The sequence below is a fragment of the Lissotriton vulgaris genome, chromosome 12, assembly GCF_964263255.1.
Source record: "Lissotriton vulgaris chromosome 12, aLisVul1.2, whole genome shotgun sequence".
In the NCBI taxonomy this organism is placed as follows: Eukaryota; Metazoa; Chordata; class Amphibia; order Caudata; family Salamandridae; genus Lissotriton; species Lissotriton vulgaris.
The window spans coordinates 447802716-447830341 of record NC_141700.1 but is presented as its reverse complement, the minus strand read 5'-3'; the positions used below and the strand labels follow the sequence as shown (position 1 = coordinate 447830341).

The window sequence follows — 27626 nt, the reverse complement described above, 5'->3', positions numbered from 1 at the left end:
TGATGGTAGCGCGGTGCGGGGAGCAGGCACCCGAGCGAGAGACGGCGCTTGGATGAAATGAAGGCTTGGCAGTAGGGGCCTAGGGGGCATGGTGGCAGGAAGCGGAGGCCCAACAGGAAGCGCTGGACCAGCAAGGGCATTGAGGCATATCAAATGGAAAGCCTCTTACTAAAACAATGAAAGTCGGACGGCTGGGAACAGTTGTTACATCAGGCCAGGGCTTTAAGTGGGCCGGGTCTCAAGGGGTCTGAGCACCGGCAGATTTTTAAAGGGGGCCTCGAAACGGGTCACTATGGGGCTCTGATTTGAGCCCTGGCACAGGCTCTCAGTTTTTTTTACCGGACTGCAGTGACAGCAGTTTGCGGTCACTGCAGTCAGGACAAAAGTGCCAGGGCGCAAACCAGCCCAATAGAGACCCATTTCGAGACAGCAGGCACATCGATGTGCACTGCCCACACTGCTCACTTCCCACTAGTGGAGAAGTTACGGCATGACGGAATGCCAGGTGAGCGTTGTGGGGGAAGGGAAACCCTTTAAAGAATCATTTTCTTTCTGGATTTCCCTTCTATTCCTGAAACGCAAGAGCAGCAACATTGTGGTAGGGTCACCAGGGCTTTATGTGGAAGCTTTTTCAATATTATATGTAACGAGCCATAGTTGCAGATTATTTATCTTATGCAACTAATAACCATTGACAAAGCCTATAGTCCTTACTTTTTGTAGGTATGATGTTACTTGTTTCACATATCTGGATGCAATGACAGAAACACCAAAATACAAGTCGGGCGGCACACTATGCTAAACACAGATTTTTAGCAAGTATTTTAAAGCCACGCCCCTAATTGCACTGGCCACACCCCTTTGAGAGACCCCCCAGTTTTTTCATCCCACTTAAAGCCCTGCATGAGGCGCGTGCTGGCTATGCTGGGGTGAACAGCAAAACACACAAGATGATGGACGGAATGTTGCACAATGGCAAAAAATCCCCCCCCCAGTTACAGATTTGGGTTTAATCCACTGTTATTTTGCTCACCAAGCCACCCCAGTTCAGACATGGCCATATGCAAATCAGTCTTGACCCTGTGCCTCATGGGAACAGTCCAGACGGAACTGCCAAGCTGGGGGTAAAATACGGCATCAAGCACTGGTTTCACATTTCAGGCAATTGCATGTATTTCCAACATTTTGCATTAATTATGCATAAGCAAAGTACGCAAATTATGCACACCCCTACTTATCATCCAGCACTTTAGCCACTCTTTAGACTACGGAAATCATCCACCACTTCTTTCTACAAAAGGAAATACAGACGCTGCTGGGGGGATAAAATGAATATTGGGGTGCACAATGTTAAGGCGGCCCAGGTGATTGAGCCCCAGCTTCTCTTGGTGTAATGGAGTGCACAGCTGGGAACGGAGGCAGGGAGACCGCTACCCTTGCATACAGGAGCAGGGGGCAGGGCTACGTAATGGGCAGTTTCGCAAGGAATGGGAGCTATGCGCAACGGAGTTGACCATGATATAGGGGTGGGGCAGGCGGGCAGAGCGGACCAAGGCAAGCGCTGCATGCAAGGCACGTCAAGAGGGCAAAGGGGAAGCGGGCGCATGTTGCTAAGGAGGCTCCCGCTACTCTGGAAGAACTTCGATCGCTGTCGGCCTTCTGTGGGAGGTCGCAAAGAAAGGCGATATTGACTGGGCCTTACAAACACTGACTCAAGGGGTCTAGGGGAGCCCGCAAAAAGTGGTCCCATCATCCAAACGCACATGGAGGACGCCCAAACGTTTCCGGGACGTGCAACAGGAGAAGCCGAAGAAGGTCGTTGAAGCGCGGGCCAGCACTGCAGGTGAGGCGGTGGCAACGGGCCAACCCCTGCTAAACATGGACATTGGCCAAGCTTCTGGCGCTGCTACGCAGAAGCGTCAGGGGAATGCAGAACCGATGCTGGTTGAGGGGCCTCAACAAAGCGCAGCATCCCCCATAGCAACACCAGCAGTATTGGCAACAACAGACCCTGGCGTACCAATGCAAGGCAAAAGGGCAGGGGGCAACAATACCGACCACACCGGCTCCCATACCAGTTGTAGCACATAATGGCAGTGGGGTGGCGCAAGTTTGGGTTCAGTCAGGTGGGGTGGCACAATCACCCATGGTGGTAGCGGCAGCGTTGCAAATTCTAGTTAATAATGCAGGATTATAATGAGTCCATCAACCATGGAACTATGGTAATATAGGAGCGTGCTCATTCTGAGCTACAGAAATGTAAGGAGCTCTTAGTCTATGGTACTACATTGGCACACAGAATCTAGAGTCTAAGGAGATAGAACATTCTAAAATGTCTATGGGTCACAGGAGCATTAGCTGTATATAGAACAAACTGTTGACAGGGCTTTATAAATTGGTGGAGTCCATGGAGCCAAAGAAATACAGTAGGTCTATAGCTACTAGAACTACAGTTTGCCGTACTATATTTGTTTATGAAACAAAGTAAGGAATAGTTATAATTTTTTTATATATATATATATATATATATATATATATATATATATATATATATATATATTATATATATATTATATATATATATATATATATATATATATCCAAGATGAGATTCCAGTCCCATTAGTCTTTCACTGAAAGCATCCAGGCACTCACGAGCAGAGTTTCATAAGCTTATTTATTAAGCAATACCATCAATGCGTTTTGGGAGTCAAGCTCCCTTGATCACGGTGTTTTTGCGTTTGTCAGAGCCCTCCTTTTCAAACATGAGCAAGGTGGTAAAAACAGTAAAGGGACTCACAATGAAACACACTGTTGATGTAAATACAGCGGCCATTTTAACACATTCCCAATGTCTTTAACATAGATGTTAAGATGAGTAGAACATTTCAAATCCCCGCTTATCAAAACATTCATAAGGGAATATTTAGAACTGTTCTATTTAGAAGAGGCACTTTCAGCATTATCTCTTATACGAACAGTTTACAATTTTTAAAGTGCAAGTGCATTTTTCTTTTTAAAGAAACACATTAGCCCAAGTATACAAAAGTACAAAATTTAACTAAGGCAAGTGCCTATTTCAACGGAATTGAACCCTATCTGTGAGGCGGGAATAATTCATCCTTAACCACTCATGTTGTCAAAACATCGCAGTGTATTTAACTTAGCACAGTAAAGTTTCATGTGAAATTGTCCTGGCTCTAACGATCAAGTTATGCCACTCGAACTTATGAGACTATTGCTAATGATAATGCTGTCAATAAATTCAACCTTATTAAAATCATAAAGTGCAAGTGCTTTAGTCAACAAGTAATTTTATACTGTAAACAATTTGACTGGATATTGCACTAAGGAAATAGAAAGTGCTAGTGCTTGAACAGTGCTTATTGTTTCGAATAAAGTGCTAATATTCCTATGTTTTTCACAGTACTTAGTAACATATATATGTACATACATGTATATATATATATATATATATATTCTATCAAAACGACTTTGCCACCAAAGAAGTTACTCGAGCCCAGGTCCTTTCAGCGTGCAATTTATTTAATACACAGAGTGTCAAACAACACCCGACGCGTTTCGGTGCAGCCGCACCTTGATCACGGGTAACGGTGTTTACTCATGTCACAATTTTAAAGTGAAAAATAATATGTAAACATAAACGTAGGACTACTCGTCCTCACACCAGTGTTTGTCATACCACTATATGGCAGCCATATTTAAATGTGTGGTGAGCACAGGCAAAATATACATCATATATATATATGAACCTTGTTGGGAACATTTTTTAAGAGCTTTCAAAAAAGTATTGTAACATTTAAATGAATAAGTTACATGTGGGTGCCCAAAAGCAAATTGGATCGAAACAAAGTCACGCATTTGCAAGTTGTAGTCCCAGTGGGCAAATGTACCAGTACATTGATACATATATCGTGACAATTCTGCCCCAGTGGGCGTAATGTTTCAGTGTGCTGAATTGAGCCCCAGTGGGCATGAGTGTCTCATTCTGATCTCATTGTTGTGTCCTCAAACTCACAAGGTTTATCACAATTTTTCAAGTGTATTGTCCTGTGGATCCATCCAAACAAAAAACAGCTGCAACCAGTGGTTTTACATCATCCCTGTGCGGCGACATATGTGTCTCCTACGAACATAAAGAAAAATGACTTTAAAACATATACAAATATTCAAAAAACATCCAAGACAGCTTCACATTCATGTTTATGTTTTGATAGAATTTGCGAGGGTCGCTTCCTCACTCAAGCCCGCCGCCGTGTGAGGCTGGGAGATTGGCGAACATTTGCTGACGTATTCTTTTTCATTGGAAAAGTCTCCCTGCTCACCCGCTTTGCTGTGGATCGTTGAATTACCAAAGACACGTGATCAACACCGCCAGGACGAACCTTTGTTTCCCCGTACGTTACGGGTCCTGAACTGGCCGGCCGGCTAGTTGATACCAACAGGCTTTGGAGACGGAGTCCTGACACACAGGTGTTGCTCGGAAACGTGAGCAAGATTCATCAACTCGGCAGCGGGAGGCGGAACCAGTACGGCTGCGGCTGCTGCTGTAACTGGGAAAGCGTGGACAGCTGAGAACCGGCTGTGGCATCTCACGGACAGTGGGAAATACAAACAAACATGGATTTGTCAATCCGACAAGCTTCCAGGCGGGAAGCAGCGGAAACGCTGTTTGTCCCGTTTACCGGCGATTCAGCTGCGAGTACAGCGGGAAGTGCTACGGCTCGTGACAAGGTAACCAAAAGAGAACTTTGGGATAAACTGTGGAAGAGCGCAAAAATGGAGCAGGTAAAGTGGTGGGAGGCCACCACTTTACAGAAATACGTGGACTGCAAACGAGTTCCACGGGGATTGCGCATATTTATTACTCCCACGTTCTCTGACCCTGATCCTGAGTTAATAGAGGAGTGGGTAGAAAACAATCACAATTGTTCAACAATAATGTTGAAACTACTCATCAAGTACGCACAAAAGGATACTCTGAGACTGTCAGAGGAAATCGAGCGGATTACAGCGGAATTAAAGGGGCAGTACACGGAAAGTGAATTTGAAACAGAAATGAAAAAACTGTCTTTAAGATTACAAAAGGCGGAAGAAGAAATCAAGTTAAAAAATGTTCCCAACAAGGTTCATATATATATATATATGATGTATATTTTGCCTGTGCTCACCACACATTTAAATATGGCTGCCATATAGTGGTATGACAAACACTGGTGTGAGGACGAGTAGTCCTACGTTTATGTTTACATATTATATTTCACTTTAAAATTGTGACATGAGTAAACACCGTTACCCGTGATCAAGGTGCGGCTGCACCGAAAAGCGTCGGGTGTTGTTTGACACTCTGTGTATTAAATAAATTGCACGCTGAAAGGACCTGGGCTCGAGTAACTTCTTTGGTGGCAAAGTCGTTTTGATAGAATTTGCGAGGGTCGCTTCCTCACTCGAGCCCGCCGCCGTGTGAGGCTGGGAGATTGGCGAACATTTGCTGACGTATATATATATATATATATATATATATATATATTCAAACAGAACTCCCAACGCGCCACTTCCAACCTTCAGATCAGCGAAGCGCAAAATCAGGAGACGGACCACGAAATGGATGACAGGTCTTTTAATCCAGATTAAGAAGTTTCATGCAGGAAATGCATAACGCGTATCGGGCTACAAGCCCTTGTTCACATGCATAAGACAGTCTGTCACACTTTTGCTTTTTATAATGCCAGGTGAAAAGTTGGTGCACGCCCCTCCCACACATCATGTGGTCATATACATGGTAAACACACTATGTATTGTGACATATGGAAAACAGACTGGATAAATAATATAAATACCAGTACTTACACAGTTAAACATTTTCTGTTAACACAAATAAATAAATACACATTATTTCCGGATAAATCCGTTAGTAACTCTGGTTCTTATAGAATATATCACCAGCAAGTACCCATGTACATCATGGGTTGGGCAAACCCTTCTTCAACATATGTCACTAGCATATTTAGTGGTGGGCATAGTGCAGAAAATAGAGAATAAAGTGCTGGAAAAGTGGGCAAACAGTGCATGTCCTAAAGTGCAAAACATATCAAATTGATATTATATTTACAAGAGAGGAAGTAAAGTGCATGATCCATGATAAAAACTACCTGCATTAAGAAATGATTAATTCATGCTAACTATACAGATGGACCAAAAGTCACATTCTGTAAGATAAAAGCTTGATAAAAAACATTTCATTTATAAACAGGGTTCATCATAAAAAGTGATAAAATGTGATACTGACAACACCCTGTGTGTACAACAGTGCTAAAATATACAAATATTATAAAATATTAAGTTAAATAACTATATACAGGAGGGTTGGTACTACAAGGGGATGGGAACCCTGGCTAACAGGGATCCTGACTAGCCAGGGCAATCAAAACAAGTGTAAATTCATAGCTGATGACCTTAAAGACTGGTTCTACAAATCCCTTGGTAACAGGGAACCTGACTACCAAGGGTAACGTAATTCAAAATAATGAACAGGAGAAACCCCACAGAAGTCAGACAACAATAGACAAAGGCCAGCCTACAAAAAGGTATGTAAATCTTCCGTGTTGTTGAGGCCGTGCGGCCACTTGCTATCGAACTCCAGGATCATGTTGGATTCGAGTTGTCTGAGCCTCAGCTCTCTGTTACCGCCTCTTCTCAATTTAGGCACTGCCCCTACAACAAAGTATGTGAGACAGTTAATGTCCTTGTTGTGTTTCATCTCAAAGTGGCGAGCCACTGGATAACTGGGGTCACTATGCAGAATTGCACGTAAATGTTGCAGAATCCTAACGTGCACCTGCTGATTGGTACTGCCAATATAATTCAAACCACAGGTGCACGTTAGGACATAAACTGCAAATTCTGTCTTACAGGTGTATTGGCCCACGATGTTAACTGCCTTATCACTGAAAGGGGTAGTATAATGAGATTTATTTACCACAAACTTACAGGCGCGGCAACTAGAGCATTTTCGAAAACCACCTGCAGATTGTAACCAATTTGTTTTTTCTTTTAGTTCCGGACATGGTTGATCCAGAACTGCGCCCATATTACGCGCCCTACGAAAGGTTACAGTGGGTTTCTCCGGTAAAAGGGCCCCCAGAACGTTATCAGATAAGATAATAGGCCAGTTCTTATTAATATTCTGCCTGATCTTACGCTCCTGATTACTGAAAGAGGTGATGAACCTAAGACATGATTCGGATTTCTCTTCTACTGAGGCAATGGGAACCAATGCATCATCAGTGACAGGTAACAGGCTTTCGCGGGTCCCAAGATCGGCTTTAGCCAAAGCTCGATCAAAGGTTTCCTTAGAATAGCCACGTTCCCTCAATCGTGCTTCTAATTCCAATATGCATTGCCTGAAATCACTCTCCGAGCTACAAATCCTTTTCAGACGGAGAATTTCCCCGTAAGGAATGCTATTGATGGTGTGTTGTGGGTGTAGACTTGAGGCGTGTAGGGTAGTATTACCTGCGGTGGGTTTTCTGAATAATGTGGTTTGCAGTTTCATTGAGTTGTCAACATAGACTTTAACGTCTAAAAACTCCACCTGGCTGGCACTAATGTGCGATGTAAATTTAAGATTTAAGGAGTTATTGTTGATTTCCTCAATGAAGGAGATTGCTTCCTCCTTGGTGCCTTGCCACACAATAAAAACATCATCGATGTACCGCAGGCACTTGATCACTTTTTCATTAACCCATACTTTATGTGTCACGTTGAGGACCCACTCCTCCCACCAGCCAGCGTGTGAACACGCATAGCTGGGGGAGAAGCAGGCCCCCATTGCTACGCCTCTCACCTGTCGCCAGATCTCTTTTCCAAAAGAAAAATAGTTGTTTCTTAGACACCATTCTATGAGACTCAAAATTGCCTTATTATGTTGATAATAATATATCGGTCTCTGGTCTAGGAAGCATTTTACTGCATTGAGGCCATCTTCATGTGCTATGCTTGTATATAAAGATTCCACATCTAGTGTAATTAGCAACACGTCTTCCTGCCGTTCAATTATTTCTATTTCCTTCAGAAAGTCCGTGGTGTCCCGTACATAACTGGGCAGCTTTTTAACAAAGTCCTGGAGGAAGAAATCAATATATTGGCCCACCCTTTCCCCTACACTATTAAGTGCGGATATAATAGGTCTGCCTGGCATGGGTCTGATGTCTTTGTGAACTTTTGGTATCAAATAAAATGCAGGGAGGGTTGGGAACTCATTATGTAAGAAGTTAAACTCATTCCCTGAGATGATTCCTTCCCTGCGCCATTGAGATAGTAATTTGTACAGGCTATCACAAGCTTTACCATAGTCTTTGTTGCTAGATTTAACATAACAGTTAATATCATGTAATTGTCTATGGGCTTCCGTGATATAATCTGTTTTAGGCCATAAAACCAAGTTCCCGCCCTTGTCTGCAGTCTTAATAACCAGGTTAGGGTTAGTGCGAAGTTTCTTCATGAGGGCATGATAATTAGCCTGTTGTTGATTAAATACTTGCCTCTTGTTCCTGTTAGTCAATTTGTAGAGAGATTTGATTTCCGTAGTGATGCAGTCGTGAAAAGTATCAATCGCATCCTTTGGCATCAAGGGGACAAAGTCAGACTTGCCTTTAAATGAAGTAAGTCCTGCTCCTTGCTGTGTCATATGTATTTTATTTAGTCTTCTTTGAGTGGACAAATCCACGTCTTGCCCCATTGGTTGAGAATTAGTCGCTGCAACGAGATCGTGCATATCAAGCAGAACAGGGACGTCCACTGCTGAAACTTCAGGAGCCCCTGAAGTTACATTTGTAGAGCGGGCATTAGCTCCAGATTTAAGGGATTGCAACGTAAAGAACTTTTTTAATTTTAGTTTACGTATGAACTGGAACACGTCAACTCTTGTCGGGGCATATTTAAAAGATTGTGCTGGGCAAAAATTCAATCCTAGCGAGAGCAGCTGTTCCTCCGCTTTGCTGAGAGTTATATCAGTGAGATTGATGACAGCATTACTTTTTAATGTTTCTTGTTGCGCCATCCTTGTTGTTTCTTTTGCTGCACATTTTTGTTTTTGTTTTTGTTTCTTTCGTCTTTCATGCCTCCTTCTGTTCCTTCGGCACTTGTTGCATTCTTTTGCCGAGGGCGCAGGGTTGACAGTCTTTCCGCCACTAAAAAATCCAACTCTTCTTCCATATTCAGAATAGTTAGCGGTTGTTCATTGAATAGCGAATCCCCACTTGAAGTGCTGGAAAAAGCATCAGACCCTTCAGAGGTCACACTTCCCACATCATCAGCTTCTTTACTGCTGCTGGCCCCTCTATTAATCGGATTGTCTGGGGTCTGTTTTTTACTTTCTTTCGCACTGTATTGTTGGCGCTTAACTTTATTAAATTTGCGTGAGAAGGTGAAGATCTGGCCATTAGCATAGTCTGTCTGGTCTCGCGCAAACTTGCTTATTTTTCTTGCCTTAATTTTGTCCCCATGTTTTTTTAATCTTTCATTCATTTCCTCTTTCAGTTTTTTTATGTCTTCAGTTTCAGATATTTTGTTTATTTTTTCTTGGATAATCTCGATGTTTTTCAGTATCTCTCCGCGGTCAATTGCAGCATATTTGATTAAGATACAAACCAAATTCATAGAGGCGTCAAGGTTGCTCTGCCCCCATTCCTTGAGCATATGCGGGTTTGGTCTCTCGAAACTCGGGGCTAGCAGGATTCGAAGACCTCCTGGTACACGCCCAGCAGCCACATATTTTGAAAGGGAATAATGCTCCCACCACTTAGTAATTTCCTGGCGCCTCTCTTTTTCTAGATTTCTGTAAAGTATCTTAATATTGGTCTCCTCCGGCGTCTCTGCGTTGACAGGGGCATGATTAGTCAGTCTTTCCCGACGCAGAGATCTGTTCGAACAACCCCTCTGCCTCCTCCACTCTCGCACGGAATTCCTCCGCGGACATGCTTTCCTGCCTTTGAAACTTCTACACTCTGAGTTTTATTTCGAGAATCAACACTATTCCGCCTTCTCTCACAGCGTTGATTCAAACAATCCCACACAGGTGTGTGACCTCCCCACCTCGGCTCTGCCGATTGCCGCTTCAGAACTCACCGCGTCGCTGCTCCCGACAACCATATGTTGAGCCCTACGACTCAGCTGCAGACTGTCGGACCTTGGCGTGCGCTGTGGGAAATCACTTCGGCTGCTCGAGGGGGTGTCCGTTTAGTATCCACACGGATTACACAAAGAAGACAACTTGACGATAAACACCGCTTCAGGGGAGGGGGTCCGTAGACGAAAGCAAGCTCACTTTCGTAATTGAATTCAAACAGAACTCCCAACGCGCCACTTCCAACCTTCAGATCAGCGAAGCGCAAAAGCAGGAGACGGACCATGAAATGGATGACAGGTCTTTTAATCCAGATTAAGAAGTTTCATGCAGGAAATGATTAACGCGTTTCGGGCTACAAGCCCTTGTTCACATGCATAAGACAGTCTGTCACACTTTTGATTTTTATAATGCCAGGTGAAAAGTTGGTGCACGCCCCTCCCACACATCATGTGGTCATAAACATGGTAAACACACTATGTATTGTGACCTATGGAAAACAGACTGGATAAATAATATAAATACCAGTACTTACACAGTTAAACATTTTCTGTTAACACAAATAAATAAATACACATTATATATATATATTTTTTATTTTTATTTTTGGTCCAATAAAAAACAAGCTTTTGCAGTGCAATAGGTCTCGCATTTGCGAGAGTTAGAGCTATTAGCATTGTAAATGTGTGAAAAACATGACCACTCGTTAAATCTCACAAGATGTCATCCTAATTATAAAGCAGGGAATGAAAGTACAGATGTTATTTACTTATTATAAATAATTCTTATGTTTGGGTGGCATATTTATAAGATGGAAATAAATGGCTGTATTTCAGCTGTGTGCTCTAGATGTTTGGTAGGCCAGGATGAGTTTAACAAGCGTCATTCATTAAGTGCACATTCAAAGGATATAGGAAGTTTGCTCCCGCTGTGAAAGACTGGACTCCCCTCACCCGATTTGCAATTTTATACATAGCAAGCTTGAACCGAAGGTATTGGAGCGTTTTACCCGAGTACCAGTTACATCAGACAAGGTCAGACTCAGCAGACCACAGTAGGTGCTTTACATTTACTCAACACCATGGTGCGTGTGCATTTTTATTCCAGTCACCCTATTATTTACTCAAATGTACAGGGTTTGAGGTGTTAGCGCAAAGTGCGTGCGTTAATGCTATTCATTATTAATTTGCCCATATGCAAAGTCCTGCTTGTTGGTTAACTCCTTCGGCGATTATGACGAGCTCAGCTCGTCATAACTGCTGTGGAACGCCCATGCGGGGATAATTCCCCATCTGTGCGGGGTGTTCCATTAAGTGGGCAGAGTCATGACGAGCTCAGCTCGTCATGAGCACAGCTCCACTGTGCCTCATGACGATCTGAGCTCGTCATGAGTACGGCGGCGCCGTGCGCGGCTCCTCTCCGCCCGCACCGCGGGGGAATTAGCCCCGCGGCGAAGGAGTTAAATAACTGGGTATCTCTGCACCCTTCCAGAAACGTGTTTGCACACAGATGCTCACTCACGTGCAGGAGTGGTGCACATGCCTTACGCTCCTGTGAGCAGGTGCTTTCTTTTTCTCCGCATATGTTGCAGCACAGATAAAGAAAAGCTGTAGATTGGATGTTACACGTATATGGGAGAATGTTTACAACCATTCACACAGCCCTTAATAAATAAATTCCTAGAGACGCAGTCAATCCTACATGGTGGGATTTAACTGTGTTACACCTGTGCAATTCAAGTGGTGCACTGTAGGACCAGAGCACATCAGTTCAAGCACACGTTGGCGTCCCATCTTTAGACTGTGCAGTTTTATTCAATTTACCAAACACACACTTCATAAACGCCGGTGCCCCCACTGTGCATGCCTGCTCTCATTAATGTAAGCTTGTGTCTGTCTATAATGCAATTGGCGCCGAGTTAAAGCACTCAGATACCTTTAGGACAAGCTCACTCTATGGAAAATTGTAAAAAAAAACAAATAGATAAAAAAAAGCCTACTTCTAGCACGTCAATTCTTATTCTACGATGCCACATGACTTCAGGTCCCTGTACTGCTCAACTTCCCCCACCTCTGGGTGAGTTCCATGGCAAGTGTGGTTTGTTGCCGAGCCGTTGCATGTAGCTGTTGTCCTGTTGCTGCACTGTGGGGTAACAGTGCAGGTGCAGGAAGGCAAGCAGTTTGTAGGTCTGTAGCATGGCAGTGTAGTCTTTGATGCAGGCCGAGCACGGGGGTTGCTGTTAGCCGATGGGAGGCGGTGAGGAGATGCTGGTTCGGTGTGCCAGCTTTCTGAAACACTGATCTTGGGCTGGTACGGGTTGGCAAAGCTCTGGGGCTCAGCGGCCCATGTAGATGTAGGCCAGCCCGTCGGTGGGCGGAATATGGCCGGGGAATCCAGTGTCACGCTGCAAAAGTGGATGGATCCGTATTCGAAGATAAAGCTGCTGCCGTCACTGGGGAAGCTTGACACGGTGCTGCTAGACGTCAGGCTGGTAGCACTGGTACTGGCAGGGGCATAGCAATGGCAGGCCATGGTAATACGAACAAACCAGAACTGTCAGTCATGGTCCCTGTACAACCAAACCTGAACTCACGGACACCTAGAGGAGGCTTTTTTCATGGGGTGCTCTATTCAAGAGTAATAATGACCTCAGCCCTCACCTGCAGAGGCCGCAGATGGTGGAGAGGGGGGCGGGGGCCTCCTGAGCCTCGTCGGCTCCTGTTTGTCATAGAGGAGATGCCTGCAGGTGCGGAGTGCGGTTTGTGCCAGTGCTTCCCATCACTCGTGCGCCACTCCCATACCAGTAGGACCGGAGCAGAGCCTTCCACAGATGAGGGAACAAGGTAAAGGCAGACAACTCTGAGTGAAGGGAAGTTGTTCATGAAGAGAGTTGGGTGGGGAGCGAGGGGGATTATAGGAGTTCCACAGGGGGAGCAGCTTGAAATCAAAAGGGGGAAAAGGCAGCTGGGGACATTGTAGTGGAGGAGACAGAGGGTGGGGTTAGGAGTGAACGGAATTCCAGAGGCGCAGCGGAGTTAGGGGTGCAGAGATTGCCTGCTTGAAGGACGAGGGTGTACAAAGGGTGAGAGGACGATATTCATGTAAATCTGCACAATAATCCGTGTGCAACTTGTTAATACCCATAGGCATACGGTGCTGTCTAAACACCAATGTGCCTTTAAAATGATATACAAAACAAATTAGACAAACTAAGCGATAGAACTAGTTAGTACAAGCTCAAGGCGGAGGAACATGGGTCAATATTAAAGTACAACGGAGTAGAGTCAACAAGTAACAAGCGGCAGTGAAAGCGATTTTACGATCGCTATTGTAAAATTTTTTTTTAAAGTGGTGCGCAAACCCAAAACCTGTTGGCGAGCATGTGGACATGTAGGCACTTTATCACACATCCTGTGGGACTGTCCGCTTTTACACTCTTACTGGACGCAGGTGATAGATGACATTGACACCCATTTTAAGACCGAGCTGCCTCGCTTCCCCGCCTACATTCTCCTGGGGCTCCCTAACAGTTTGACATACCCCTTGCGTTCCCGTAGGGGACATCAGATCGCTACCGCTCTGGGCTCTGCAGTGCAGAATATCCTTACACATTGGCGCACTGCTACAGTCCCGTCACTTCCGGGGTGGTTACATAGGCTGTGGCATGTGCTAGAGATGGAGAAGTTGTCACTTACCTAAGCTGGATATATAGATCAGTTTGATGAACTTTGGCAGCCATTCCACTCCCTGTTGGTCACTGAATTTAAGGAAATCACCTGCCCGAGATACCTTCGCCTACTACAGCTCACTGCACCTGGAGGGGAAGGTCCCCAAACTGGCGCACCATTGGATGTCCTCCCAGGGTGGTGGCGGGGAGAAACGAAGTAGGATAGGCCTGAGCACTGGACGGAGGGAGGGGGGGGAGGTTTTTTCCAGAGGGAGTTTCCTCTCTCATTGCAGCATTGCCTATACCGGTATAACTCTACTGGCCGTGTTACTTTTGGAATGTCATCAGGAGGGCTTCCGAGCCTCACACACACTCCTAGCCATCGCAAATCCACATCCCATATGCAATGTATGTTCTGTTTCTTTGTGCTGCTCCAATAAAAATGATTTAAACCTAAAAAGTGGTGCGCGCGCGCCACAACCACACACGTGGTTTCAATTATCTCACCAATAGGGCATGGGAGGAGCAAAGCGCCCGACTCGGGCCAATTGCATGCAGTCTTTTAGAATAAGACGCACGCAAAGGCCAATGGGGTTGCTAAAAAGGAAACGCATACACAGAAGCGTGTACGATTACTAGATCAGCTTAGATTCCTCGTTTTTCACCTACAAAATGTCTCGCGCTACGTGAGCAATGCTGCGCGATGCACCACTAGGCGCGAGACCTAAAAACATACATTTAAAAAAAAGGAATAGGTATCAAAAGTTATTTAGTGCAATATAGTGTAAAGTATGCTCAAACAACAGGTAAAATGAATTGTTTTTTTCTACTGTTTTTATCTGTGTTCTGTGAACTTTTATAATTAATTCTGTGTTAATCGAATAAAGTAATTTTGAATTGATTTGAACAGGTAAAATTTCATCAACGATCCATCAGTGAAATTCGTGATGGTGTCATCTATTTTATGTTTATCATGTTCCCCTGACTAATTGTCCCTAACAACATACATAATCTGAATTCTGTTTAACACCTTTATGTTGTTTAATTGTATGCAGTTTTAGAGTTATTTGTTACAACCAAAACGCCTTGCGTGAAAAGCCAAAATATATCAAATTAAGTAAAATTATGAAAGTATGATCCCATATTTTAATACCGTTTAACTGCTTTATCAGTAGAATTATACACATTTAATACAAACCTAATAATCCTTAAATGTCAAACGTTCCTGTCGTGTTCTCGGACATCAGAGCCATAGACAAGGATGTCATCGCTGTAGTTGAGCGTGTTAGGAATGTTTTGAATGACTTGCCGAATTGTTTCCTGAAATATTTCGGCCGCTGAGGAAACTTCGAAGCTCAGTCTTTTATATCTGAACAACCCCAGATGGGTTGCAAAGGTGGTGATATATCTGGACCCCACATCCAGTTCCAATTGATGGTAACCTTTATTCAAGTCCAACTTGGAAAACACGGTGGCCCCATTAAGCGCTGCGATCATGTCGCTCAAATGTGGTCCTGGGTGTCGCTCTCTTTCGATTGCAGTGTTGGGCAGGCGCATGTCCACACAGAGTCTGACTTTGCTGGCCGTGCCCTTCTTTGGGACAATAACTACTGGTGATACCCATGGGGTCGGGCCATCAGTGCGCTCGATGGTATCCGCAGCTAACAAATCCTGGAGTTCTTCCTCAACAGCAGTCTGTAGATGAAATGGTACCCGTCGAGGGTGTTGAGCGACGGGCCTGACTTGTTCATTAATATGCAATCGCACCTGGCAGTCTTTCAATTTGCCCAATCCCTGAAACAATCCGGGAAACTGGCGAGTCACATCTTGGTTGTCGCTGACCTTGAAAAGAATTTCTACCAGGTGAAGCCGTTCAGCGGTTGGTAAGCTCAAAAGGCAGTCTGCTTCGGGGCCCTTGATGACATGAATGACCGCTGATATAGTTGTGTTGTCGTGTGTAAGGGTCGTCGAGAACTTCCCCAGGCAGGGAAGTGGCTTCTTGGCCATCCACGTGAAAACCCTCACCGGTGCAAATGTCAGAGGAGGTCGTGGGCTCATTCTTTCGTATTCGGTGACTGGAATGTAGTTTAAGGATGCACCAGAGTCTAGTACAAACTTTGTGTCGTGATTTCCAACTTTGATATCCACCCGAGGATATCTCTTAAGCTGGTCCGGGTCTGCCGCCAAGTTCAGATATTCAATGGTGTATGCTGAGTCTCGGGACGACGGTCTGGATTCTCTGGAAGGTGACCTTCGCTCCCACCTGGACCGACGTGACTCTCTGCTAGAGTGTGACGATCCAGAGGACTGTTCCGTCTGATCTTGGACAGCTCGCGCGTGGTGTCTTCGAGTGTCGGACCGAGACATTCTTGGGGCTCTGCTTCGTGTGTCAGACCGTGTTGTCCCTGTGGTACCACTTTGTTTCTCTTTATTGTAGTCCCCACACATCACTTCGAAGTGGTTAGTTCGACAACACTTCCGACATCTCTGGCCCATGGCAGGGCAGCTGTCCACATGAGGGTAATCATAGCCACATCGGTAACATTTTCTCACTCTTTCCGATTTTTTCTCCTTCTTCCATGGTTCTCGTCGTTGATATCTTGATTGTTCTTGACGGGAAGACGTGTGCGACCTCCATTGTTTGTCTCTTGAGCTTCTTCGACTGTCGCTTTTGACGTGCACACGTCGCACCTGTTCATGACTCCCTTTGTGTTCCGTTTCAATATCGGCTGCGTACTTCTCCGCCTGATCATAAACTCGTGTCATTTCCTCCATTTCATCCAGTCCATGTACTTTTCTCAGCAGGCGCCTCCTGAGTTGATCAGAATAACATCCGTCTATTATTTGTGATTTGATGGCATCATCTGTGGAGAAATTATCAAACTCACAGTGCTTGGCTAGTCTCCGCAGACGCATCATGAAGGCGCTCATGGGCTCATCCTTTCCTTGTCGAGCGGAGTGGAATGTGTGGCGCTCATAATCTACGTTTCGTTTGTGAAGAAACTTTTTATTCAAAACCTCACGTGCTTTAACGTAAGTATCCACATCAGTAGCAGGAAGGTCTTTGAGTATTTTAACTATCTCTCGCCCCGCCAGATTGCGCAGAGCAATCAACTTCTTTTTGTCTTCTACAATGTCCGAACCTTCAGTGTAATCTTCAAACTCTTCCAGCCATTCTTGCCATTTGGGGCCCATGCTCCCTCCAGTTGTCACCTTGAGAGGCGCGGGTGCCCGCAGGAGCGACCCACTTGGTGGAAGCTGAGCGTTATCTTCGTCGGACATTTTCAGCAATCTCACTTGGTTTTACCAATGCTCGTTTCCTTGCTAATATTTGTTTACTTATCAATGCTTGTTTGTTCGCCAGTGCTTGTTTCTTTGCCAATGTTTGTTTTACTTCTGTCGCCAATGCTTGTTTGTTTGCCAGTGCTTGTTTTATCTCAGTTGCCATTGCTTGTTTGTTTGCCAGTGCTTGTTTTATTTCAGTTGCCAATGCTTGTTTGTTGGCCAATGATTGTTTCTTTTCTCAGTGCCTGACTTCAAAATGGCCGCCTTTACTTTGCACAGGGTTGTCCTCCCAGGCGCCTGACTTCAAAATGGCCGCCGTCACTGCAGGCACACACGAGGCAGGCTCTCCAGGCTCATTCATTCAAGGCCACTCAGGACTCACCGGCGGTCGGCTTCTGGGGCAGTCCACGCCAGGATTCACTTTTCCTTGGCCACCACAGCAACCAGGTGAGGTTGGGGTGGGCTCCCGCCTTGCTCGGCACGTTCCCGCTTTTCTCGGCCGATCGCGTGCCAAAGCCCACGCATCAGGCGTGAGGTCGGCACTTTCACCGGCAAAGGCTCCGGTTCTGGCGCGCTTGATCGCGCTTGCCGGCTGTTTCTCGGGGCAGCGCCCCTTCCACCAGGGCGCCTCTTTACTTGCTGTGGGGCACTGGACAGGGTCGGAGTGGCCTCCCGACTCCTGTTTCACACAGCTGCTGGGTGACACCCCCCCGGCGGGACTCGCGCTCAGGCGGTTCTTCAACCGAGCGTTTCAGCGCTCCCAGGTCGGAATTTCTTCAGGGTTTCCCAGCGTCTTTGGGGCCGTGGTCGCTTGCTCTTGACCTTCCTCGTCAGGACGTCAGCTTCTTCCAGCAGCGGAGCTCGTCTCTCGACGCTGCAAGGGACAGGGTGTCTCTATGTGGTCTTGTGGGCTGTAATTAGTGACATCCCACCCTCGTCGCCAGTTGTAGCATCCTGCTACAATAAACACAGACACTTCTTGCTGTATAACTTGGAGCTTTATTCAGTACTTCTTACTCCTGCCCTGTCCCTACTCTAACTGCCCTCTTTCTGTGTCCGCTCCTCCTCTTCCTCTGGCCCCCCTAGCTCCGCCCACTCCCAACTACTAGTGTGCTGACTTCACAACAGTTCCCTTTGTGTTTAGTAAAGTGATCTCGAGGTGTGAAACCACAAGAGCTTAGCAAGTCATAATACGTTTGCGCATACTTCAGATGAGAGTAATTAATCTTATTGTTAAGTCAAGTTGTTTTAGCATTCCCTTGGTAATGATGCACTGGACTAAAGTACTAAAACTCTTAAGTTGAAATGTAAAGCATTTACCAATGGGCATCTTAGCATTGATATGTTCCCTAGAATACTGATATGATATACAATACTGAGTAAACACTCAGGTCTTCAAGGAAGCCTCCTCATATCAAATGACAGCTCATTCCACTACTTTAAAGTCAAAGCGTACAGCTCTGATTACCTTTAGAATAGTCAGAAGGGTTGGCTGATCATAAGGACCTTCCAGGATGGTAGTGGGCCACTGAAACTCTCAGCAAAGGCCAAGTAACCTCTGAAATGGCTCTATAAGACTTTGAAGACCACCCACCCCAACACCACAGCAGTCAACGCAACAAGCACAGATCAAATTTCCTGAATTGCAATGTGAGATGTGTACTTCCTGAAGTTGTTTCAATATTCATATCGATCTACACTTACAGAAACTGTTACAATTCCTGTTTGGCCTCTGAGCTTTGCTACTGACTTCACACACAATACAAACACCTGGAGAAGCTTTGAAAAGGTCCAGTTGTTTACATGGGAGACAGTAAGACTTTAGGGGCTAAAAATAGGTCTTGTCAGCTCCCAAGGTCATCACCTATTTGGCCAATTAAATGTTCCCTCCTTGCCCATCCCTCTGAACACTGGGCACTTGAGGCCTACACAGAGTACCAGTAAACCACTAACACGTGATGCACTAAGCCGACAAGACGACGTGCAAGGTCAGGGAACTGGCTTGGTTCATATTTGATCTGTAATATAAGCTGTATGGGGACTTTTATAACAAACAAGTACGTTATTTTATCCACATTTAACGCAGGTACAAGTATATTGGAGGAAAGTATATCCCCGTTATTGGGCAACACAAAAATTCAACATAACGTTTCTCTCATTTTTGTCTGTTGCGTAATGATTCCATGTTTCCGACTCACTTAGAAAAAGGGTCAGTTAATTCATCCAAACTATACAGTCAGGCTTTTGTTTGAAACTATGATAGGATAGAAGTGTGATGAATACTGCAAAGCCAATAGGCCTGGTGTTGGCTGCTAGTCTACTGGCTTTGTTAAAGATTGTTTACACATGTTTTTGTAAATTTTTACAACAAAAAACATTTGATAAAACGGCCTGTTGTGTACAAACATGAACAGGTGGAAGTCTTTGAGTGTTTTTTGTGATAAGGTTTACAGGAATATTCAAAGAGGGCCACCCAAGTGTGTGCATGCACAGGCGGCCAATCTTTGAAAGAGTTTAGGACTGATTATAAGCATTTAACAATGTGAGCAGTGCCCGGATGGGAGGTTTCACATTGAAAGTGGATGCAAAGGACCAGTAGAAGAGTCAGGAGAGCTGCAGGGTCCTCAAAGAATATAAAAAATATTTCAGCCACTCAAGTGGACTATGTTTTTTGTGGAAGTTCACTTTCTTAGCAAACGGAATGCCACTACTCACAATAAAGTGAACCAATGGCTACAGTGGGCTGACCCATTGGCGCCTACTGTGGTGGAGGGATGCAAAACAGGATCAACATAACAGACCAGTAGATGGAGAGGACTGACTGAATTCCCCTGTACGATACAGATATATACAATTAAATAGTCTTGGCTAACGCCAGACCAGAAATGAATCCACTTTGTATAATCAGTTACTGTTAAAATATCAAAAACGTTCCCTTTAGACCCCATGCCAGTTAAACTTTGATAATGTTCCCCATCCCACTATATCTGAGCCACCCATATTAGTTAAGGTGCTGCATAGCTATAATATCTTGACTTCCATGGCGAAGATTCTTGCTCAACAGCATAATATGCACGCCCACGCCTCAAATATAGTAACTGCCACATCACACGATCAAACACGGGTACCTCCTACTGACATAAAAATCACAGATCAGCAGACGGGCAAATATAATAGTAAAGGTGCTCTTGATAACTAGGACGTAGCTAATATAATTGGCACAAATAATGTCAATATATGCATTGCCAATAAAAAAGTAGATGTTATTAATGATGGATCCCAGAACCCAGGGAGACAAGTGTTAGCTGCCAGGCACACATGTTTTCAGACTGCACCCCCAGATTAACTACCTATAATAGTTGGTGCTACTTTTGAAGATGTGGGACACAATCTAAAGCACAAGTGGTAATTATAACCGATCTATCCCCCCCTTTCACATAAATCAAAACACAGAATAATATGGTTCAGTAAAATGCAGAATCAATGCTCATTGTTGCAACGTCCATTGTGGCTGCTGGGGCTACTGGTATTGTTCAACTTAGCAAGACTAAACCTAAAATACATAAAATAGGACATCGTGAACAGAGCTACACGTAATTTGAGAAGTAATTTTAAAGAGAGACAAAATGCTATTTGATGTTGATGAGTTTTATATACCTTTACTCAATCCATGGGTGAGTGAATATGACCCTCTTGAAAGCGTTCAGTTGTCTGGTATTTGATTCGAGGGACATGTCCATTGAAGTTAAATTAATCTCTGATAATATTCTACCTGTGAGGTCTAATGCTGGCCCAGTGATTTTAAAGGAACAGATAACAATTAGATATATTTCTTACATACACTCTGAACTTTCCACTTCATTGAGCTCAATTACTACACATCATACATTCAGTGCTATCATTTAGACTGTTGCAAACAGAAGATATAAGACGAGTTTCCATCATAAAGTCATCCATGGTACAAAAATAGGTTCGCATATTTGGCCAAGCAATGCATATGTATTGACAAAGGTCATACGAAACAAATTTGTGGTTTGATGCTGGCAGATGAGCGAAGATTCTCTAATGAATTCACATATGAGAATTTTGGGTCTGTATTGCTCGCTTATTAAAGAAGGAAGTCACTAAGAACTCTATGCCTAGTTTAGGTTCGACTTGTTCAAGGGTAAGGAGTAGGTTTAGGATAAAGTTTAGGTTAGAAGTTAGGGTTGGGTTAAAAGTCAGGACTATAGTTTGGGTGAGCTTAAGGTAAGGTTTAAGATCGGTGTTAGAGTGAGGGAGAAAGGAAGGCTTAGAGTTAGGTTTAATACAAATGTATAGTCAATGTAGTGTGGTTGATATAGAGATTGGTTACATTATGTATTTATGTTGTCAATGTCAATGTGCTGGTAGGCTCATGTAGATACTCTGATGTAGTGGTAAGGTGAGGTAGACGACCTCATGTAGTAGAATACAACTTTGTAAAATTTGGCAACTCTTGAGTAGGGCCATGCCTGATTAGTACTCTTACAACTCCTGAGTTAGTGAGGACTAGGACAGTGCTCTTATCATTTCTGGGCTGGAGTGTACTAGAATATTGCTGTATCACTTCACACTAGATTAGCATTCTGGCATAAGCAGAGTCAGGGTGGAGAAGCATACTATCTCAGAATCCAGGGAGCATTAGGATTGCAAACTGCAAATCAAGCTGAAAGGCATGCTAGAATAGCACTCCGTGACAGCGGAGAAATTCAACACAGTAGGCAATCACAAAAACTCTGCACACAAATCACATATGTAACCAAAAACATAAGAGATCAGAATGCGCTCTGCAGACAGCTGGAATAATTTAAACATACTCAGCCAAAGGACAGTCATCTTACCTACAGCAGGGGCATCATACTCATCGCCTAGCAGAATTTCCGGCGCGGAATAGGCAAGAGAGCCACAGCTAGTGGTCAGCATGGTCCCTGGCTGGAAGCGATTGCTGAAGCCAAAGTCAGTCAGTTTTACAACGCCCTGCTCCTTAAAGAAGACCACGTTCTCGGGCTTGAGGTCACGATGCACCACATGTAGCTTGTGGCAGTAGGAGATTGCGTGGACAATCTGGGCAAAGTAGCGCTTGGCCTGTGGCTCAGAGAGGCCACCGTCATACTTCATGATGTGGTCAAACATATCACCACCATCACCCAGCTCCAGGATGAGGTAGAGCTTGGTCTGTGTATCAATCACCTCATACAGCCTCACTACATTGGGGTGCTGCACCAGTTTCATGCAGAGGACCTCCTGCAGGAGATGCCCTGCCGCTGCCTGGTCCAGCTTGGACTTGTCAATCACCTTCACTGCCACCTTCTCGCCAGTAAAGACATGTCGAGCCAGCTTGACCACAGCAAAGTGGCCCTTCCCCAGAGTACCTTCCAGGTCATAGAGGCCAGCAATCTTTCCTTGGTAGCAGCACTTGGTCCCCGCCATGGTGTGCCTGGGACGGTCATAGGAGTCAGCTCATGTGGAGGACTGAAAGGAAGAAAGAAGAATATGATGAATAGGATACACCAAGACATTCAGCAACAGCAGTACTGCTCACTTCTTGCCTCTAGCCAGTAGTACTCATTCGTAGAATTCTGTGACTACAGTTAACATTTCCCACACTTTTACGACACTTGAGATGCCTTTGAAGTGAAGAGAGTCTATTGTGCTGTGAAGCCAAGGCAGGGACAGACAGCAGAACAATAAACAGGCCTTCATCCCAAGGTGTTTTGGCGTGAAAGAAATGTAAAATGTGCGCTTTTGGTAATTTGCAAAGGTAAAGGCTGCTTGGAAGCCGGTACTGGCTTCAATTGATGGAGTCGCTTTAAGGGCATTCTTTCTGAGAGATATTGTAAGGTGACCTGATGAGCTGTGGAATGTGTACCTTTAATTGACAGTTATAAAAAAATACTTACTCTGAGTACAGTCTGTGTATTACTCAGACCTATATTTTGTCGAGCACTTTTTTTTACCTTTAACCTAAATCTGTTTGTGCACTTCGTGGCAGCATATCGTATACTGTGTGCAATTCAATTTTAAAATAATAATCTATATGTTCAAGGTGCTTTCTGTCACGGGCTGGGACCTCGTGACACTAAACACACACTTTACCCCACTGTACAAAGCAGAATCCAATAATGTGGCTCTCTGATTACAAACACAGCTATCAGCAGAGATTGCCTATATCAACAGAGGTTTCACAACATCAAATAGTGCATCTCTCACTGATCAAATTACTTGCACTTATTTTTCATTTCAGGTGTGTCATTTACATGCAGTTACTTAAAGGTAAATGACTAACAAAATAGTTACAGAATATTTTAATTTTTGTTCTCGCCTTTGATCCTGCCCCCTCACGCTCACTGACCCTGTCCTCATTGGATTCAGGATCACAATTTCAGTACTTTTTTAATGCACTCCGAATACTGATAACCATCCATCTCTCATAAGGGTAAATGTTTTGAGTATTCACACAGACGCCCACACTCCTAATCTAACTCACACACTGACACTCAATTACAGCCAATTTAGTACAAGGTCTTGTAGTGTGTAGTAACACTCATCTAAAGACTGTGAATACATATTTCAGGTATTTTCAGATGTTATAAGATGATTATATGGCATGGTTTGTACATAAGTATAATATGAAAGAGAAATGCATTGGCTATCCTGCGAATAATTTTCATAATTTTTGTCAGCCATAATGTGTTGTTGTGATTAATTATTATCGTAATTTGCTTTTTTGTTTGTTTGTTTGTGCTTACATGGATTGTTATGACAACCCGAATAAAAGCTTTTGAAACGAAACGAAACGATTTGATGGCATGTCGTCCAAGAATCATAATGGTTACAACCATGATGCTACCAAGGTGGGCTATAAAGCCTAATTATCATTCACTATGATAGTATGCAGCTCTCCGAGTGATACTTATGTCATTCTTTTCTTTCTCGACAGACAGGTTTGTCATATCCCTGGGCCAGAATAAGAGAGCTAAAATATCCAGGTCATCCATTAATAAGCAGACAAACAATTGTGGCACAGAACCAAACAAACATAAGGGATGTACACAGCAAAAGGAAGCCTCTTGCAAAGACCTCGACAAGGCGTTTTGGGTGGATACTTTTTTTGAGGAAAAAAAATCATTGAAACCTGATTCAAATATGAAGTTAGACCAAGATATCTGAATTAGATTGGTGTTTTATAATTTGCACATATTAATAATTTTACTCAATTTAGTGTAACCCCTATGCACACTACCGGCGCCACTCTCGTCCTCCACAGACCAAAGGGAGGATGACAAACGAAAAGCTAGTCCCAGCAGATTGGTCTGATCACATTACCATCCCTTTCTCCCTTCACTCCTCCAAAGCTGTAAAAACTTGCCAGTCTAAGAAACAAAAGCAAGGGGTAAGAGACACGAAAAACACTCATCCCATGCGAGCTTCAAAAGTAGGGCTCGCATTACAAACTGTCTTCGTAGAATCAGAGGTCGACAGAATAACATTCCAACACACGAAAAACAGAAAAAGATTAGTGGATATGACTGCCTCAAATACATTTAAAAGACAAGCATCTGCAATGCAATAGGTCTCGCATTTATGCGAGTTGGAGCTATTGCCATTGTAAATGACAAAGCCTTTTATGTTTTAAAAACCAAAACATAAATAAAAGGCATTGTCATCAACAATAACAATAGCTCACGTAAATGTGAGACCTATTGCATTGCAAATGCTTGTTTTCCGGCTGCAGTGACAGCAGGCACATCGATGTGCACGTGCTCCAACTGCTCACTTCTCACTAGTGGAGAAGTTACCGCATGACGTCATGCCAGCTGAGCGTTGTGGGGAAGGGAAATCCTTTAAAGAGAGTCATTTTCTCTCTGGATTTCCCTTCTCTTTTTGAAACTCAGGAGCAGCAACATTATCGTGGTGTCAACAGGGCTTTAAGTGGAAGCTTTTTCAATATTATATACTAGCTATAGTTTCTGCTTATTTATGTTATGCAACTAACAATAATTGACTTGCTTTGTCTTGCCTTGTTGTAGGTATGATGTTACTTGTATCATATATCTGGATGCAATGACAGCAGGGCCGGACTGGGAACTGAAAGCAGCCCTGGCAAATTTTCCCAGACCAGCCCCCATCCGGCGCGCAGCGAGCGAGCGCAGCGAGCGAGCCCGACCGCCACTTGGAAAACGACAGACCAAAATGGTGAATTTGACAGCACATTTTTGATTACATATTCAAATTGTATCAACTTTCAAAGCACAGAAAATAGTAGATGATGACCTTAAAGAACATCAGGTTACCCACCCAGTCATATGTACCCATAGGACATTCTTTCAGAAAGCACCAAAAATAGACACAAGTAGTGAATCAGAGAGAACAAAGTGAGACCAGCCCCCACACAGTGGGTAGCGAGCAAGCGCAGTGAGCAACCACTGCTAGGGGGAGTTTGGGGAGTTGAACTTCTCCCCCCAAGAAAATTTGGGAGACAGGCCAAAACAAAGCATTTTTCAACCCATTTCTCATTACATATTAGATTGTATTAACTTTTAAAGCATAGTAAAGGATTACCTTGTAGAGCACCAGGATACCCAGTCATAAATCACAGACATTCCTGCAGAGAACACTAAAAATGAAATGTCGAGCATGAAAGTGCCCCAGCAACTGGTTTGAACCGGGCTATGCATGTCTCATTTCATTCAACCCACCCTGCCCCAATACACTAATGGCTGTCTGGGGAGGTGCAAGCACCTCCCCTGACAGGAAACCTATTATCCAGGCCTTCCTTGCTGGAAGGGCTCCCAGCTGCAGGAGGTCAGACTCGTGTCTGTGGCAGCAGCATCCATTTTGTGATGCTGAGGCTCTGGTTAACTTTAACCAGGTACAGTAGTTACAACATGTCTTCTCCCTCTAAAAGGGTGGAATGCTACCCCCGTCGCCAGAACTGGCGAGGGGGTAGTATTCCAAAGCGTATGACACCTTACATGACATGTTTCGATAAAGCCAAACCAAAGTTAGCAATAACCGCGAGGATTATAATGCACTTAAGAGTATATGGTATGGCGATATCATAGAACAGCTATAAGGACATGGTTCCGCAAGCTGCAGAGGGGCTCAACTCATGCTAGGGCACCCTCTCACACAAAACCAAGCACTCTGCCTCCAGGATTGTTAAGGCCTGCCATAGGAGTGACATACAGGTTACTATGTGTCTATGTATAAGTCAGAAATAGGTATACTATATCTAAGCAAAGGGTGATTACACCACCTTGCCCCAGCTGAGTGATCAGCCAGTTCTGTCAATTTAGGAAGGCCAGCCAGGGGTGGCATAATACATGCTGCAGCCCCTGGTAGGCCTTGGTGCACCTATGCCCTGGGTACCTAGGGTACACTGTACAGGGACTGACAAGGTTGACCCAATATCCAATGTGGCATGTACCTAAAGTCCATGGTATCAATTTAGAGAGCACACAGCTGGGCTGCGGGTCTGATTAGCAGGCCCACAGCCACACTAAAGTCGAAAACCAGTGGAGCAAAAAGTGGGGGTGACCATAGGAAGCAGACCCTACTCTCCTATAATAGAGATAGAGATAGAGAGAGTGGAGAAAGGGAGGAGAGTGAGAGAGAGGTGGTGAGAAATACAGGGATAGAAAAGAGAGAGAGGGAGGGAGAGAAAGAGGGATAGAGAGAGAAAAGGATAGAGAGAAAGGGATAGAGAGTGAGAGAGGAACCAAGAGAGATGTGGGGATAGAGAGGGAGGAGGGGGATAGAGTGAGGGAGAGAGAGGAGGAGAGGGAGAGAGAGGAGGAGAGAGTGAGAGAGGGATAGGTATAGAGAGAGTGAGAGGGATAAATAGACAGCGTGTGAGGGAGCGAGAGAGAGGGATAGAGAAATAGAGAGAGGGAGGGAGCAAGAAAGTGAGAGAGAGGGAGCGAGAGAAAGAAAGAGTGGGAGGGACAGAGGGAGACAGGAGAGAATAGAGATAGAGAGGGGAGGGAGGGGAGAGAGAGGGGGAGAGAAATGCAGGATAGAAAAGAGAGAGGGATAGAGAGAGAAAAGGATAGAGAGAAAGGGATAGAGAGTGAGAGAGGAACTGACAGAGATATGGGGATAGAGGGAGAGAGGGGGAGAGTGGGAGGGAGAGAGAGGGGAGAGAGACTGAGAGGGGGATAGGAATAGAGAGATTGAGAGGGATAAAAAGAGTGTGTGATGGAGTGAGAGCGAGGAATAGAGGAATAGGGAGGGGGAGGGAGAGAGAGAGAAAGAGAGAGAGAGAGAGAGAGAGAGAGGGAGGGAGCAAGAGAGGGAGAGAGAGAAAGGGAGAGAGAGGGGGCGAGTGTGACCAGAGAACATGGGCCTTTCTGGCAGGTTACTTGCAGTTTAGTTGCATCTCATTCCTGGTAGAATAGACATAGATACAGGCCAAGTATTGCAAGCAGTTAAATACATTTCCGTTCCAGTTGTTTTGAGAGGGGAGGTAGGAGCTGGATTACACTGCACTTCCAGAGCTGGGAG

At 44.5% G+C, this 27626-nt stretch overlaps 1 protein-coding gene across 2 annotated transcripts in view; it reads right to left on the bottom strand.

The window, feature by feature from the left end:
* The window catches only part of LOC147676736 (uncharacterized), a 355122-nt gene that overhangs the window by 235045 nt on the left and 92451 nt on the right, over window positions 1–27626 (bottom strand). For both annotated transcript variants that reach the window (XM_086945203.1, XM_086945202.1), the window contains exon 2: window positions 21962–22592. In XM_086945203.1, the coding sequence (XP_086801329.1) occupies window positions 21962–22550 (589 nt within the window). In that variant the 5' untranslated portion in view covers window positions 22551–22592. The remainder of the gene's footprint in view (window positions 1–21961; window positions 22593–27626) is intronic.